The sequence below is a fragment of the Lepisma saccharinum genome, chromosome 16 (assembly GCF_977018435.1).
Source record: "Lepisma saccharinum chromosome 16, izLepSacc3.1, whole genome shotgun sequence".
NCBI classification, from domain to species: domain Eukaryota; kingdom Metazoa; phylum Arthropoda; class Insecta; order Zygentoma; family Lepismatidae; genus Lepisma; species Lepisma saccharinum.
Window position 1 is genome coordinate 32,998,995 of NC_139244.1, and position 18,199 is coordinate 33,017,193.

Below are 18,199 nucleotides of genomic sequence, written 5' to 3' on the forward strand. Positions count from 1 at the left end.
ATTAGAAGAACTGTAGAAGCAAATATGGGAAGAAGAGAAAATGCCACAACAATGGGCAAGAGGGATTATATCTATTTATTTATTTATTATTATTACCTTCAACAGTGGTATATCCTCCAATGAGAGAAGGCGTACATCACAATAATAATATATGTCCAATTCATAAAAGTAAAGATAAAACACTATGTGAAAACTAAAAACAATATATTTCATAACGTAGATAACAGGCAGCAAAAACACTATTGTCAGTGTGTGAAACACGATTTCTAGAAAAACATGATTCACTTTGTGGCCAGTAATTATTATTATTGGTATTATTATTATTTAATAGGGTAGTAGTAGACACACTGTCGTAATTAAATACTTTATGGGGCTTATGACATGATCTGGGAGGGGTGTAGGGCATTGGCATTGGGGAATAGGCACTCCTGGGCTGGACCCCCCAAATTTTATTTCTGGATACGCCCCTGGTTTAACTCCGTAATTTTGCAGTAGCAACTGATTCTTTTAGAGTTGAATCTTCTCTAGACATTATCCGCTGTCTAATTTCTCGTATGGTATGGCAGACAAACAGATGTGTATGCTTGTGTGTGTATAGACCATCACGTATCTAGAAATATATTTCTAGGGAGGGCGAACCAAGTGTTCAGAAATAATGTTTAAATTAAAATAATTGTATTATAATTACAGTATATTAAATTAAATTGAAATAACAATAATAAAATATTATATTAGTTAATATTTTATTATGATTATTACATGAATAGGTAAAAAGACGGTAACAGAATAGCGATATAACAGATATATAACACATTTTCTAGCTTATGTGTAGTTAAGATCGCCAAAATTTGCATAAAAACAACTGCCATGAAAAGGAAATTAGTGTCAAATAGAAAAGAATTTAATATTTATGGAGTAACAAAAAAGGTTGTTAGATCTAGTTGATGAAAAGTAAGCTCTTGATTAATATTTTATGCATAATATTATAAGTAGTAGTGTGCACAAATCTTCTTTGGGACTGTCATTCAAAGTCGTGTATTCCCATTCTAATCCTTCTCTTCCAGTCAGTTCAGCGGAAGTAAATAACTCTCGATTACATAACAAATTCTGGACAAGTATAATTTCATTTATTTAAGTACGTGGTTGCAGTCCTCCATTCATATTGACAATCAGCCGTAGAGTTGACTACTCTGTCCTCCAGAAACAATTATCAAGAAACAGCAACGAGAGACCATGGATGATCCCAAGTTATATCTTCCAAAGATTCAGAATTCTTCCTGAATATACGCAACCACGCTGCACAGTTAGTGTCAAATAGAAAAGAATTTAATATTTATGGAATAACAAGAAAGGTTGTTAGATCCAGTTGAACTGCAGAGGTTCAAAAGTTACCACTATGGATTAATTTGCAATTATGATTTGTCTATAAATAATCAGGTAGATATGGTATGTCCTAATAAGTCGTATAGTAAAGTAATTTTGGTTCAGGCAACATTTTTGAATATCACACTTTCCAAGTCTCGTACTCATGTTTCGTCTCAGTTTTATAGCTTGGTCTCGACAAGTATCGAATGGTTTTATATCGTTCCCGTCTCGATATTTCAAACCACGTCCCTGTCTTCCCTCGTGTTTTGCTATTTGTTCCCTAAAATAAAAATACGAGTATACGTACCAATGATAGAAATTTATTCTGTAAAGTAGAGTTAAGTACAAACCAAAGACAAACATCGAATTTCAATGTTATCTCTCCATAACTTTCTGAACTGACATTCATAATATAATGTTCTACAAACAACACGAAGTATCAAGAATATATACAAGAAAAAAACACAAACGTTTTGTACAACAACAATTATAATACAGCATTCGAACAAGTGTTATCGGGTTACCAGCCATGTTAAGTCTATATTAACGTGGCTGGTAAACCGAGAACACTTGTTCGAATCACGTCGCCAGGAAAGCTACAATTCCAATTATAATACAGCAGTTTGTTGACTAAGCATTCTGATGATGTTCTCTCTCGCTTCTCTTGGGGAATGAGTAGCTTCGTGTCCTCTGTACAGTACCTGGACAGCCATGTACTTCAAACCAGACCTACGAAATAGTTAATTGATATTACGACAATAACTTCTTTCAGAATTATATTACATTTCTTGGATCTGAAGTGACGTATGCGTCAATTGTGGGAAAATAATTTTTTACTTTCTTTCACTTCAGATCCAAGAAATGTAATATAAGCTTAGTTGAGCGCTCTCGTCGCAGAGCAAGCTGTCCTTTTTTTCCAAAATTAACGCATGCGTGGCATGCACCGCATGCGTTCAGGAGACGTCTCTGCTCTTGAAGTTATTTGAGTCTTGTCCCGGATACTTCACTACGCCACTACTGTCGGATTAAAAATTATAGATACTCGAGTTTGGACTACCATTAAAAATTAACCAGTAGACCTACATAAAAAAGAGTTACATCAAAATTTAGGTTATTCCATTCTGCGTTAATCTATGCTAACCATTTTTTTCTGTATGCCTTATATTCTTTATCGCCGTGAGAACAAAATAAGGGCAGTTTTTTTTAGTTTTGCAAACGATCGCTCTCCTTCAAGTTCTGTAAATCAAAAATGGGTTGTCCGATCGTTATGAAATTTTATTAGGGTGCAGGCAGAAAGGCTTTAAACACAATTATTAATTTTCAGGTTTTCAAAGTTTGTCAAAAAACAGGTTTTTTCAATTTTGCAAAAAAACTTTTTCTTAGTATTGGGTAGTCCTACAAATACAATATTGGTCTTGTTTTGAAGCTATTTGCATCTGTTTTTAAAATGAATCATTATCAATTGACATTTCGAAACCTATGCATACAGATTTTTATTCAGGGGAGTTAAGCTGTACACGGAACGTTCAACATGGCACACAGCAATGTCCGTTGAATAACGGAAACTGGTGGCGGGCGCAGAATTGAAAAAGCTACGCAAATTTTGATGTAACTCTTTTTTATGTACGGGTTAATTTTTAATGGTAGTCCAAACTCGAGTTAATATATAATCTATAATTCGATAGTATGTGCAGCACATATGTATATGTGTGTTTATGTAAGTCGACTTTAAAATATAATAAGTTTAGGATGTCCAAACCATTATAGTTATATCTAAATATAACATACATGTATTAGAAATTAGAATAAAATTCTGCTGGAGTGAATGGATAAGACAAAATTAATACTTAGTGTCCTAAGGCCTTTCATTCACAATATTATGACGTTTTGTCGTGAATGAAACATTGTTATAAAGTTTAAAATGTTAATATTCTTGAAGGCCAAAATCAGAATTAAATATTGCTATCAATTTTTTAAAACTATAACACCTGTGGTACTCCGAATGGATAAAATGGAGACGCTCTTGATGCACGAGAACACAAGCGTAGCTACTCAAGTTACCAAGCTCATTGCCTAAAAGCAGCTACCAGACCGTAAACACTTATCCTTTCACGATTAATCAACTTGAAGCTTACGTAAATCCAGGTTGGGTGGTCGTGGAGCACTACTTTTGATCTATTAATCTATTGTTTCCAACAGATACTTATGTATTGATTGGAAATGCACATCACCGCCTTCTTTGTTATACGCAAACAAGATGCGCGTCTTGCAATATGAACCCATATATTATTGTCTAATAACTAGATGTCTGTGCATGAAATAGTAATAATGAAAACTTACGGTGCTGGGTCAAATATGCTAACTTCGTCCAGCGTTTTAGATTCCACTTGTCTCCCATCTCTACTGTAGAAGAAAATACTTCCTATTGGATTGTCTTGTTCACTGCCAAGCTTGACTTGTATGAAATTCAATCGATACAAGCTGTCCGCTTGTTGGTTGTGTTGCCTTTGGAATATCCTAATAATAGCTTCTTTCTGAAACAAAACCGTAATATAGCTGTAATTTTGCCTGCCTTTCTGGTGAACATTTATTAACATTCATTACTAAGGCTCTGTCCGAAAGGTACAAAGTACGTACTTGAAGCATGGTTTTGGCGGAAGTGACGTCACCTAGTACAGTTGGAAAGCGCCAAGAACAGGAGTAGGCAAGTGCATAGCTTGTAGTGCAGATGGAAGCTAACTCGGTCACTTGATTTCCACACTCGTTGTTCGTTTGTTTCAAATCGCGGAGATAGAAAGCCAGCAACACAGGTTAAATATGCGTTATGGGTCAGCAAGTTGTTGGTTAAAGTGCTTCTAATGTGTGGAAATGTATGTGTACGAACATTTGAAAATGCAACTTGATTTCTATGGTGCAAAACAAGTGTTTAAAACGTGGGGAAAACAACGAGTACTCAGTTTCATCTACTGATCGTATTTGGCGCTGCAGTCGAAGTGCAATTCGAAAGACTTATACTTCCAGTCCACGACTTGAAGATTGCACTCCAAGATCATACTCGGAAGATGCTCACTTCAAGTACGGTCTTGCACCTTTGGGACACGGCCTATGCAGGTACTAGGCATAGACAACTTTCGAATTACACTTCGACTGCAGCGCCTTACACGGCCAGTAGATTAAACTAAGAACTCATTGTTAACGAGCGGCTAGGGACAGCATATAATAGTATAAATAAGCATTTAAATAGGTTTGACAAGTTATATTTTGTTTATTTAAGCTATTGTATGCATACGTGGATAGGTTAGGAAGAACACGTTTGGTGCTGTTAGCATGTATTTCCCAAGGTGCTAATCTGTCCCTAGCAGCTCGTCTCATTGTTATCCCTCGTTATAAACACTTATTTTTCACCATAGAAATCACATAGCATATTAAAAAGTTCTTATACTTATATTTCTACACAATAGTAGATCAACAACACCTGTCTGACTTTCGAGTTCCATGATTTCAAGCAAATGAAAAACAAGCGAGCAAGTGTATATTCTCGCTTACTGCGTGCTGTTGACTCGATTGCGCGTTTAATTGGCGCTTTAGATCTGCACTAGGTGACGTCACTTCCGACAAGACAATACTTCAAGCCTGCTTTTTCTACCATGGACACAGCCATTGCATAAATCGTAACCAGAGCTTCCAAGACCATTCTAAAGGTTTGGGACAATGTTGATTTATGGACCCTTAGAATAAGACCTCCTTTACAATTGAAAGTAGGCCTCCCCGATGGCGCAGTGGTAGCATCGTAACCTTGTAATCAAGGGGTCCCGGATTCGATACCCGGTGGAAGCACACAGTGGTTCGGATCTCACTTTAAACTGTAGGTGCAGTCCCGATTAGCCTTACTGTGGATAAAGTGGACTTTAAACACCAAGTCAATCAACCAACCAACCAACAATTGTAGGTATGGGCAAAGAGAACAGTTTCAATCCTTAAAGTATTGTAAAAAAAAAATCTTTACATATTTTTTTTGAGGAAGATGGAAGCAGGAGTCAAGGGGTACAAGGCCACACCAACAATCCACAAAGTTATGCACTATGGATCCCCTTTTAATTCAATGGTAACTTGGCATGTAGAAAGTTAATAATATTTTCACAATATATTTTAATATATTCTAATTAATTTAATATTTTATATTAAGAATGAACAAATTGTTTACCCTACCTGGGGGGTAAGTCTGTCGCCTAGTAGTCAAGGAATCCTGGGTTCGATTCCTGGTAAAGTACTTTGCACAGTGTTTCGGATCTTACTTTAAATTGTACGTACGTGCAGCCCCAATGAACCTATATGATCATAAAATGAACTTTAAACTAACTTTCAAATTATTTTATTGAGCCATAGTATTCAAATTTAAAGGTCTCCCCGATGACGCAGTGGTACCATCATCGCCTTGTAATCAAGGGGTCCCGGGTTCGATAGCCGGTGGAGGCATATAGTGGTTCGGATCCCACTTTGAACTGTAGGTCCAGTTCAGATTTGCCATACTGTGCATTAAGTGGACTTGAGAGACAAATTCAATCAATTCAATATTTAAATTTAAACGTGAAAATTTAATTCAAGTACCTGTTTTGGCCGGATTCGAACCGGGCGCTCTGGAATCCTTTCGTACAGCTTCCTTCGGAATATTCTACTGAGGATTTCCTTGGCTTCCTCCGAAGTCCCATCCTGCACAGCCCTGATAGTGTAGTCATCTGTCAATCTAAGAAAATCCTCCAAGAATTCTTGATTTTCACCATTTCTGGCATTTTGTGACTTTATGGAAATTGTGCTCCATTTCCTGCATATAAAATGAATAGCTTTAATTAGCATCATATATTAATATCCGTCCTACTCGAAGTTAAAGACTTAGAATTGTCTGCCCAGAAACTATAGCAACGAACGTAAGCATTATTATTGATCTCTGTAATGAATAACAATGACTTCGACAATATTGAAAACTATTTTTTAGATTGAAATAAGCATGTATCGGTACGAAATGAGACTTGGTAGTTTATTACATTGGAAATGCAGCTCAAAGTTATAAACCAAACTTAATATTAATGTCTCGTTTCGGTTCGTGTTTGAAGATTTCTGTCTCGTCAGGAACTGTAAATGATTGTATAGTTCTCGGTCTCATGTCGATTTATAAACACCGCGTATCGTTCTTAGCCAGCCCTCGTGGCGGAGTGGTTAGTACATCGCGCTACGACGCCAGGGGTTCTGGGTTCGAATCCCGGCCTGGGCATGGATGTTTGTGAGTGTCCATTCATCAATGTCATCATATCATCACTCATCCCCATCTTCGCAAATTAGCCAAAAGGGGCACAAAAACCGAAGTAAAATAAAGCAAATCAATCAATCGTTCTTGTTTCGAGACATGTGCACTGGCCTCAACGAGTAATCCGGCAGTTTGTTTCTTTATACAGCATATTTGCAGGAACTACAATTCAATCTACACGTGTATCAATATACGCTGTATAAAACACACCTTATTACTAACTTCGTTGACCCTGTACACTCACCTGACTTAGTACTCCGGAAGTTTGTTTCTTTATGCAGCATATTTGCAGAAGATGCAATTCAATCTACAAGTGTATCAACATACGCTGAAAAAAACACACCGTATTACCACAGACAAATTAATATTCATTTGTCTGTGGTATTACTAATTGCTGACCCTGTACAGCCTTGAACACATTTGGATTGTAACGACGCTATTGGTAGAGCATTGACAAGATTCTGAACCCTGTGCGCCTTGCGTATAGACAACCCAACTAGCATTGCAGTTCCGCGGGTTGTATACCATTCACGTGTATACATCTGAGGATGAGCAGGGATGGTATTGAAATAAGATGAAGATTGCCGGAGGCAATGTCTCGTGTTGACGACATGGAGTGACTCTCAGTTCCACCGTATGTTTGCTTATTTAATGCTGCTTGGGAACTAACCTGACCAACTTGCTTTATATTTACACTCCGTGTATTAGTGCAAACACTATATTTTATAAACATATTAATGTATTGAAGGAAAATAATACCTAGAACAACATCCAACGGATATGCACATCACTCTTCTCACACATATGCACACGAACACATTGTGTAAGCAACATATATAGCGTGTCACTGAAAAAACATTTTGCAGGTTTTAGAGGTCATTAACACAAACAATTCTTCTTCATATAGCAAGATGTCTCGTTCTGAGATCATTTGATAGAAGGGAGTCTGAAGAAGAAAATGTTAGAATAACATTGTCAAACAGTATAAGTTTCAACATTGAAATTTAAACAAATTGCCATCCAAATTTAGGCATATGTTCGTTCAACCACTCTTCTGCTCAATTACGAAGAAATGTAGAAATTGTTGTCCTCACTCTAAAGGTTTTATAAGCTTCCCTCACCTCAAGGTTTAAAGATTTAATGTGATTTGACCGCGTTTGCAGGTTTTTAGAAACAGTGTAATCTAATATTTATCGTTTATCTACTAGTATGTTTTATATGTACATAGTATTGTAATTGAAAGAAGCAGGGGAGCCCTTTAAAGACGCCCCCTCCACCCGCATATATTTGATTGTCCTGGTACCTATAAATAAACCCAGGACGTCATATCATTAGAATTACGGATCCCCCGTTTTTGTGTGCTAAGCACTTCAATTGTATTTTATTTTACTGCATTACATTTACATCTGTTACATTACAATTACACTTTCATTCATTGTATCCATTTTATAGGATTGTATGTTTAGGTTACAAGTTGTTCCTATTAGTTTCTATTTTTATACGTAAGTTGCTGTTGTATATAATTCTTCTTTAAATATTAACATTCTGTTCGAATATTCAGAATAATTTCTCAGTACATTAGTGAAAGTAATGAAAAAGAAAAATATATGTGTTATTAATGATAACAGAGTACGCACACATGTATCAAGCAAGAACGAAATGTTAGAATACTAAACGAGATGTAATTGACTATGTAATTATTTTCTTCCATAACTCATTTGAGCGAACGTTACCTCTCTACTGGCAAAGTTTCTTCATGCTTGAGGAAGGCATCAATTAGCCTGAAAGATAAAGCAGCACTTATCACATGACAAGTCGATGATACTCTATAGGATTCAAGACAAGAAATTAACACTGCACCTTCAATACCCTAATTTGCGTAAATTTTCCTAGCTCGGGGATGCCACTCTCCGCATCCCCTTCAATTTCAAGAAGCGCCTTACATCCTCCCAGATGGAATTTCTGGATAAACTCTTGATTTTGATGAAATATGTTAGCAAGACAGAATGTAGAAAAAGAAGAAGGACAACACTAATAAATGCGTTTCTTTATCCGAATACTACTTCTTACATACCTTAAATTCAAATTATTGTTCTGTTATAACACCTAACAGTTGGGCTGAAAAGTTCGTAGGCTAACATAGTAAAAAATATTGTTTTGACAAAATTCGATTTTATTATTCAATATAGTTGCCTTTGAGGGCGATACAACGATTATAGCGGTCATACAATTTTTCGATGCCATTTTTATAGTACGATTTCTCTTTAGCCTCAAAATAGGCCTCAGTTTCGGCGATTACCTCTTCATCAGTGCTAAATTTCTTTCCAGCGAGCATTCTTTTAAGGTCTGCAAACAGGAAAAAGTCACTGGGGGCCAGATCTGGAGAATATGGTGGATGGGGAAGCAATTCGTATTCTAATTCATATAATTTTGCCATCGTTTTCATTGATTTGTGACACGGTGCATTGTCTTGATGAAACAGCACTTTTTTCTTCTTCAAATGGGGCCGTTTTTTCGTGATTTCATCCTTTAAACGCTCCAACAACGCTATGTAATAATCTCAGCTATCTCGATCAACTTCACTTTACGATCATTTAAAATTATTTTGTGGACTTTTTTGATGTTTTCGTCGGTAACAGCCTCTTTGGGGCGTCCACTGCGTGCATCGTCTTCGATGCTCATTTCGCCTCGTTTAAATTTAGCAAACCACTTCTCAACGGTTGATTTTCCTGGTGCAGAGTCCGAATAATGTTTATCAAGCCAAGCCTTGGCTTCAACAGTATTTTTTTTCGCCAAAAAGCAATGCTTTATTAACACACGAAATTCTTTTTTATCCATTTTTTCACAATAACAAAAGCTGCTTCACTCACAATGCTATATCTCACGAACTAATTATCCGGCAGGGGTGAAATTTATACACGTATCTTTTGAAGGTTACTACTAAGTAAAAATCACATGGATTTAATTCTAGTAACGCCATCTATGAGTCAGCCTACGAACTTTTCAGCCCAACTGTTATATTAGCAATAAATTCTAGGACACCATTATTTGCAAGGACAAGGTCACAAGCATTTTTAGCGATATTGTTGTCCGAGGGAATATCAATAATAACCTGTGGCGCAACAGTCCGTGAGGGCAGACTGTTGGCCTCATTCCCGCCTGATGAGGTGGTGAGATCATCAAACCCGTTACGGGGTGGCGTGTGGTCAGCACAACGAACCCCTAGTCGTTGTTGTAAGTTTCCGTGACCGGGTTACACTACTCATTTGTAGCTCCCCAATTTCCTCACGATGGTGGGTGGCCACATATCCCATACACTGGCCGAAATCTCAGGAGAAAATTTGTTATGTTTCCCCCAGTAAACCCTCCCTAGCCGGAGCCGAAAGCATGACGCCACCGCACAGCCACGGTGCGGGACTGTCCCAGAGAATACACAGATTAATATCAAACTCGATGCCACTAGAACTTTTCCCAAAGACAACTTGAAAATGAAATAAGTGAAACGAAATGTCCAGGTCACAGTGAGATAGTCAATTTTGTCTTCCAAATTTCGTGTACATCTTGACATGTGCATACTGGACCCTGAACATTGACCTTGTTCATACATAAAATATCGCAGACACTATCTGCATATAGTAAGTTACAATTTAGATAGCGATTTATGGTTTGGTAAGGTGACTGACCTTCGTAACAAGTGGTTAGCACAACGCACTACGATGCTAGGTGTCCCAGGTTCGCATCCCGACCTGGGCATGAGTGTCTTTTGTGTCTCTTCATCAATTTCATCATCCTCACCTTCGCGATTAGGCAAAAATGGCGGGAAAGGGAAGTAAATTAAACCAAATCAATCAATTTCTGGTCAGAATAGAAAAATGCAGCACTAAACCACGATTACTCGACTAACGGTACAAATATTAAATTGTCCTCCACTTATAATTAAATTATAATTGCAAAACGATCTTGCTTAATGATTAACAGTCATTCGACACAGAACTTTCTTACACTTTTTAGCTACTGCAAAAGGAAGAAAAATCTACATATTTAAGCAGTACCTAGTCGTTTCATAATAATAATAAAAACATGCAATCGATTCAATTATACGTAAGATATTTGGGGAAAACTTTATTGAAATCAACATTTCTTATAAGAATACTCACATCTCCTCAATGCAGTTCTTCACAGGGTGCTGATAAGCTTTGTGATGCAACGTTGCTCTATTCACAAACATATCATAAAGGTTGTAGGCTTCTTTGGTTCTGAAACAAATCTGCATGGTGCCGTCCGGTACCATCTGAATTCGACAGAACTCCAAAAGCCTCCTGTAATCGAAGGTTGTCTTGAGATTCAGGTGGAGTCCATCGCGAAGGAAAGAGTCCCATTTGTCCACGTCGATCCCATTCTGCTTGTTGGCGACCACCTGAAAAGTAGAGTAACCAATGTAGTCTTCATTATCACATAATGGAATCACTTAAAGCTTTAGTAAGAGTAAATTTTAAAGTTAATATAACATAGATATTTATTCCCTTATATGCTAATTTGATCACTTTGAACATCGAAAACGAAGAGTTTGATTTTCTTACCTGGAACAAGTACAGTTTCTTTCCGAATGATTCCTCAGCAGGGTTTTCTATCCCTTGGATCATTCGTTTGATTAAATCTCTCCTCGTGGTGAAAGGAAATCCTTGGACCTCTCTACTCAGTTCTTCCAGGAATCCATTCTGGCTGGATATGTAGTCGAAGATGTTTAGAGACACTTCTTCATGCTGAGAAGGACATTGAATAATTTTTCGTATAATTACAACTGCTTTGGTTCCAGGGGTGTATTCCCCTCCTTAAAACTTACATTTAGTGAAGCAAATTTCTGGGTGCTCTTAGACTTGTACGAGAGAGAACCAACAAAGTTTGTATCGTCAGTTCGGGGGGGATAAGGCACTTTGTCCCCCCCAAAGTACCTTAAGGGAAGGAGCAGAATATATATATCTTTGAATCAATATTCACTTTCAGTTAAGAATTTTTAATCTGTGTACAGAAAGATATGTCATATGTATTTCAAACATATTGGTAAGGCTGAAGTATTTCAAAATCATCTCTTCGCTTCTTCAATGAAGTTACTCGCTTATAAAAGGTTGATTAGAATGGACTAGAGTGGGTTTCTTTGTGAGTGTCCCATAATCGATTTCATCATAGAATCACTCATCTTCATCATCTTGATCAGCAAAAAGTTGAAGATAAGCGACGTAAAATAACAAACAATTCCAAATACAGCATTAAGCCATTTGACATTGAAATGAACTAACATGAGAAAAATAACAACCGAAATTAGAAGTATGTCCTACTATTAAGATGAGTGTTATGTTTGCCTAAAATATATAGTCACAAGTTGAGATATATAGAAATTAATAATATTGTATGAAGTATACTCACATGATAGTCGTTACTTCCTACTACACGATCCCACATATGGGAGAATGGTCCGTGTCCTACATCGTGGCAAAGTCCTGCTATCTGCAGACACTCTTTCTCCTCTTCTGTGATTTTGACGTCTGAGTTTGAGTTTAAAGCATCAACCATTTTACCAGCCAGGAAGCATGTTCTACAATAGAGATTCGTTAGAAGGTGCAATGGTGGGAGTGAAAGCTATGTCTTATAATGGTCATTCTTCTATTAAATAGCCTTGCTAATAATGTGCAAGATAAGCGAAACGGGTCTTACACGCTTGCATGCTCTCAAGCAATGAGAGAAATATTGCTTCTAAAATTGGTTACTCACTAAATTTTAATAGAGGAAAGGAGAGATATATGGCATAGGGGTAAAAATTTGGCATGATGCATTATCTCTGCTGGTAACTACTACCCTCTGTTGGTGTTTCCTGGAACGAACCCTTGGAAGGTCTTTCCATTGTGAGTGTTATCGCGTTGAGCACCACACGTGTATTGTGAGACAGGGGAACCTTGTTTGTTTTTCGAAGATTTCAGAAGTTTTAAGGTAAGTTGTATTTCCATCAGCAGTTTATTTGGTTGCAACAAAGTGACAATAACCGTGTGTGCACTTAAAAGGCTATTGCTTGAAGCACAAATGAGCATAGTTGTTTTTTTATGTGTGCTGCCAGGGTTCAGTAAAATTTCGATCAGAAAATCAAAGATGGCGAGGCTACAAATATGCCATATGCCATATTTGTATTCTACTATTCAATGTTCATTTGTAGGAATACATTAATTATTTTCATGACAAACACTAAGAAAAGTGACAATAAATATAAAATAATAATAAATAAATGTATCCATTAGTCTAGGTAATAAATATCAACTACTTGTTTTGTTTAAAAATGAAATAAATAAATAATTTCCTGTAACAGACCATACCAGATACAAAGCAAGTTGTACTCGTCCCACTGTAAAGGTTAACGTCGGCATATGAAAGAACCGTTGTTGCCCGTTGTTCAATGCAAGAGAAGGAGAGAGAATATTGCTCAGTCTTAGGTAGAAAAATGCTACAGTGAAACTAGAGATAGACCCGTGGGCCTAATTGATGCAGGCAGCCACATTAATAGGGAACCGCCACACACTGACTAAGAAGGAATATGAAAGAAAACCGAACGTTAACCTCTATAATGGAACGATAACAGCTACCTAAACATGCTAGTGGAGGTTCTATAGGGTCTATTCTTCTTTCATCCCACCCAAAAGGAAGCAGTGGGACCATGACAACATGAGTCGAGCAATAGCTGTTTGCAGGAATAAAGTAATGGGCTTCCTGAAAGCATTCCTGCACCCCACACAACATTTCACAGGTTAGTTCACTCTGATTTGCCGATTACAGATGCTGTTACGCTGAAGCTTAGTAGGAAAGTAGTGCTACGCACAAGACTTGACGAAGACTTAGTTAGCTACCTGTTGAACATGAGAAACAATTTTTCGGTCTCACGAGAAGAGATGTGCGGCAGATGGCATACCAGCTGGCTGTACAAAATGGACTGAAACACCCATTTTTGAAGTACTGTGCAGGGAAAGGTTGGTTGAAACTATTTCTAAAGAGGCACAAAGGAATATTGTCTTTCCGAAAACCTACAGCAACATCATATCACCTAATCCTGGGATTCAATAGAGAAAATGTGAGAAGAGATGGAAAAGAATAACTATGGACCAGACAGAATATTTAACGTTGATGAAACTGGGTTAAGCATAGTGCAGTCGAGAGTTCCCCAGGTGTTGGCCCGTAAAAGTAAACGGCAAGTGGCAGGTGTTGCTAATGGCAAGAGAGAATCATGTTTGCATTGTATGCCTTCCTCCACATGCGTCGCATAAACTTCAACCTTTAGATAGGAGTTTTATGAGTCCACTGAAAGCAAGACACACTGACACAGTGAAGAAATCCGCCTCTGGATGAGATCAATTCACGCCCCCTAAACAACTTTGATATTGCAGAACTATTTGGGAAATGCATACTTAAAAGTTCAAACAGGGGCAATTGCTGTGAATGGATTTAAGGTAACGGGGATTTATCCTCACAACCCCAACATTTTTGCCGATGAATTCATAAATGCCGAGATGGAGGCTTCTGCTGAACATTTGACTACAAACATCAACACTTCATCCCAGAAAGCAACGGATGAGGCAGGACCTTCAACTTCGAGGGTAACACCATGGAACATCTCTCCCATTCCCAAAATTGTGAAAAGTGCTGGAAGTCGTTGAAGGAAGTCTGGTTATTCAGCTGTTCTTACATCTTCCCCATACAAAACACATTGGAAATTTCACTTAATAAGGAACCTGCTAAGTCAACAAAGAAGAAACTTCAATTGGCGCAAATGATTAGTCCTACGGAAGTACAGAAATCTGTGCAGACTCCTCTTGCGGCAGTAAAAAACAAGAAAAAGAAAATGAAGTACGTCGACCAGCAATCAACAGATTCCGAGGAGGAAGATGACGTTATGAGCATTAGGGATGATTCATCTAGCAGTAATGGCGATCACGAACCACAGTACTCTGATGCCATCTGTATGTTCTGTGATGGGAAATTTTCAAATGATGTCCATGGTGAACAGTGGATTATGTGTATGTTGTGTCGTTTGTGGGCCCACGTAGAGTGTGCTGGATCAAAGAAAGAATGCTATGTGTGTGACTTTTGTAAATAGACTAGGAATGAGTTCTATTAGGTCTATTTCAGAGACTATCGCAACTTCTAAACACTGACATAGACCGTACTGTTTTATAATATCCTGTAACGCAATGTGGTTATGTTTATCAGGTTCTAAAACTGTTTTGTTCACAGAAGTTACAGGTATGCCATATTAGTAACCCTACTTGCCATGTCTGAAATTGTGCAGTGTTTGTATTTTTCGTATATCATGACTAATTGTGTTGTCCGATGTGACTACTATTATCAATAATTACACAACATTCAATACTGTAACTATTTATGTACATTGCACACACTTGGAAATAAATCTGACTGACGTATGAACCAAAATGTAAATGGTATGCCATATTTGGCTCCTTTCCTCTACATTTAGAACTTACATGTATCGGAATTTACTTTTGGTGTTCCTCTACAGCTACGGCAATGCTTTCTATGAAACTTTGATATTATATCTTCCACCCCTAATGAAATAACTACATTTATGTACTATATACGCAACGGGAGACCAACTTTTAATATAATGAATAAACTGACCTTCTAAAGAAAAAGAACACTTATCTCCGTAATCTGTAGATGCACTAGAGCGCAGTGCCAAAGGTGGAAATTCCGTGGCGGAGTGGTTAGCACAGCGCGCTACGACTTTAGAGATCCCGGGTTCGATTCCAGGCCTGGACATGTCTGTTCTTTGTGAGTGAACCTACGTCAATTTCATCCTCATTAGCCAAAAGTGGCAGAATAGCGTTGGGAAATAACCTAGTTTTATCAATCAATCGAAATTCATAACTGGGGGGAGGGGGTTGATCGAGTTTCGAGATAGGTGGGGAATGCTTGTATGGTTCAATGGGGACAATGAGGAAGGGAGCGGAAGATGTTTACGCAAGTTATCTTAGCTGAGGGATACCTTTAAAATTCTTAACTGAAGAATAGCATCGTCCCACATTCTGCCGCCCTTTGAGCTAGGTCCGTAGCCAGGATTTTATTTCGGGGGAGAAGGGGGTTCATCCTTTGTCAGCAGCGGCTATCTAAAGGCGAAAAGTGTGTGTGTGTGGAGGGTAGAAGCCCTGAAGATGAATTTGTTCAGAATATTACAACTTATTAGACAAAATGTTTAACCCTGCTAATGAAGTAAAATTAATTACAACTATACACTATTCTCAACGAAACATTGTATGATTTCTGGGAGCTTCAGTCCCCAGAGCCCACCTCCAAGCTATGTGCGTGCTTAGAGCACTGCTAGAGCAGCAAACTTACCCCAAGGAATGTTCAAATCTTGTATTGCAGGCTCCAGGGAAGACTAGATGCGTGACGCCCATCTGCTTGATATTTCGGAGACGTTGAAACGCCGGGGTGTCGATGATTTTAACGCATATAGGAGGAATAGTAATGTGACCATGGACGGAGTCGTTGAAAATTTTTGCTGCACCTGTTCAAGAAACGTACAAAGCGAAAAAAACCTGACATAATTATGTAATTAAAAGTTTTGCTACTACAGATTAAATGTCATTTTCATAGTTTTGGAATGTTAAGTGTTATGTAACTAATTAAATATACGTTTAGAGTAGTGCAAAACCCATTCCATAACAAAAGTGGCATTTTACTGGTAAAGGTTTTTCAAGATACAAACCAAGATCAAGGGTCTTGAAAATTCAACCCGCCTGAAATATCTTCGAAATAGTAGAATTGAAAATAAACCATTATAGCTACCCTTTTGCCCTTTCCTTCTATATCTCAATACTGAAATCACGAAGGTCTTAATTTCTTGCATACACAGCCGACTGTACTGCATGCGCGTTCGCAAGGGGGAAAATTGAGGACCGTGACTCTCGCGGAAAATTTATGTCGGTCTTTAAATTATGTTCTTTTCACATACATGATTTATTTCAGTGACAACATTTATATTAATTGCAAAAGAAAATAAGTGCCTAGGAATAATGGCTGATAACAATGCAATGATGAGATTTCTTGTTATTATTTGTCATAGTCCTTATCCCTCATTCTTTCATCAACATACCAAGGAAAAGATAGTTTAGGGACCACTGTTGGGCAAAGTTTCTCTTCCCATGAGCTTAGCCAATTCTCTCACAGTATGTGATGTGCAAGGATAAATTTGAACACTTTAAATCTCTAATCCCATGTGTAGGATTATTATTGACTACTATGCTTTAAGTGAAATTCTGTTACAATAGCTTCCAGCAATTTTTATAATGGAGTAAGACAGTAGTTTTTTTCCTTTTCTTGACAGACGAACTTAAGAATAATAAAATATATAGTTTGTGATTTTTAAAAGCATCAAGTACACATAACATAAAATAGGACTATTACATATTTGGGTTTTCCGAGAAGTTACTGAAATGTTTTATTCACCATTAATATTATTTGATTATATTAGTTCATAACAATATGATTATGCATTTGATTACATGCATAAATAAATATAAAAAATATATGTATGTATGACAGAGAAGATTCATTGATTAGTCCGCATTATCTACCCTGTGTTGAACAATCGCTCCGCAACTGACTAATTTGTACTTAAAATGCACAGTGCAGGAATAAAGTTACCTTAAACAAAACAGTACCGAACTTAGTTCATGCCTTACTTATGTTTGCTGGCTCAACACTTACCCTGCCGTTCCATAACCGCACAGCCTATTAAGTTTTATCAGCAGCCAAATGTTATCTGGAATGAAATAAATTATACTGTAGATACATGATATATTTATCGATAACGACAAGTACTATTCCAGCGTTTTGGTCTTTTACGGGCTCTGCAAAAATGCCGCGCGACATTTTTGCAAAGTAGAGTTTAATTATCCTGCAAGTTATGCAAAATTCAAAGATTATTTTTATTTTGTATCAGTTTTATGTGAAAAAGTGTATTTTTTGTAATTACATAGAATGCATTTTTAATATCTTGATGTATATCTTGTATGATTTAAAGCAAAACCCTTGACAAAGGGATGCGGAGTATAAGTGGAGTGAATACTTACAAACTAATATTAATGAATATTTTGAATCTTTCAATTACCTGTATTACAATTACACAGTCCAAACCCCTGTATCTATCTAGAAACCTGAAAGTTTAGGGTGTTCCACTAATTGCATGCTCTATATTAATAATTTGTAAAGTTTAAAATATATGCAGATCTGATTAAAAATTATTCATAAATTTCGATAAAACAATAAAACAAGAGAAAGTTCACCTAAAATTGTTTCCTTTTGGCTTTCGTCATGAATGAGAAGCCCAAGGAAAAGAAACCGACACTACACAACGGTAGCCACATTGCCGCGAAATGAAAAACAGGGATGTTGATTTCAATCGCTAATATCCCTCCATTTGTCTTTCAATTGTTGGAATTCCAAATTTTTACATTCGTTTCTTCGAAGAACAAT

The 18,199-nt window shown here is 37.2% G+C and overlaps 1 protein-coding gene across 1 annotated transcript; it reads right to left on the bottom strand.

Annotated features, from left to right (window-relative positions):
- Positions 1-1,916: 1,916 nt before the first annotated feature.
- Positions 1,917-16,164, bottom strand: LOC146000007 (deoxynucleoside triphosphate triphosphohydrolase SAMHD1-like). The gene is made up of 8 exons (XM_083137311.1): positions 16,058-16,164; positions 12,092-12,260; positions 11,248-11,430; positions 10,825-11,084; positions 8,401-8,448; positions 5,974-6,187; positions 3,706-3,899; positions 1,917-2,094 (listed from the first exon to the last, which is right to left on the bottom strand). Exons 1-8 carry the CDS (start codon positions 16,117-16,119, stop codon positions 1,974-1,976), a joined length of 1,251 nt encoding a protein of 416 aa, XP_082993437.1. The 5' UTR covers positions 16,120-16,164; the 3' UTR covers positions 1,917-1,973.
- Positions 16,165-18,199: the final 2,035 nt, after the last annotated feature.

Bases quoted from the DNA above. Each gene is read 5' to 3' on its own strand.
- LOC146000007 (XM_083137311.1), bottom strand. From the start codon at position 16,119: ATGGGCGTCACGCATCTAGTCTTCCCTGGAGCCTGCAATACAAGATTT. The intron at 11,085-11,247 runs GTAAGAAAATCA...TCTACTTTTCAG, and splicing joins AGAAACTGTACTTGTTCCAG to GTGGTCGCCAACAAGCAGAA. The intron at 3,900-5,973 runs GTACTTGAATTA...GTTTTGTTTCAG, and splicing joins TTCGAATCCGGCCAAAACAG to AAAGAAGCTATTATTAGGAT.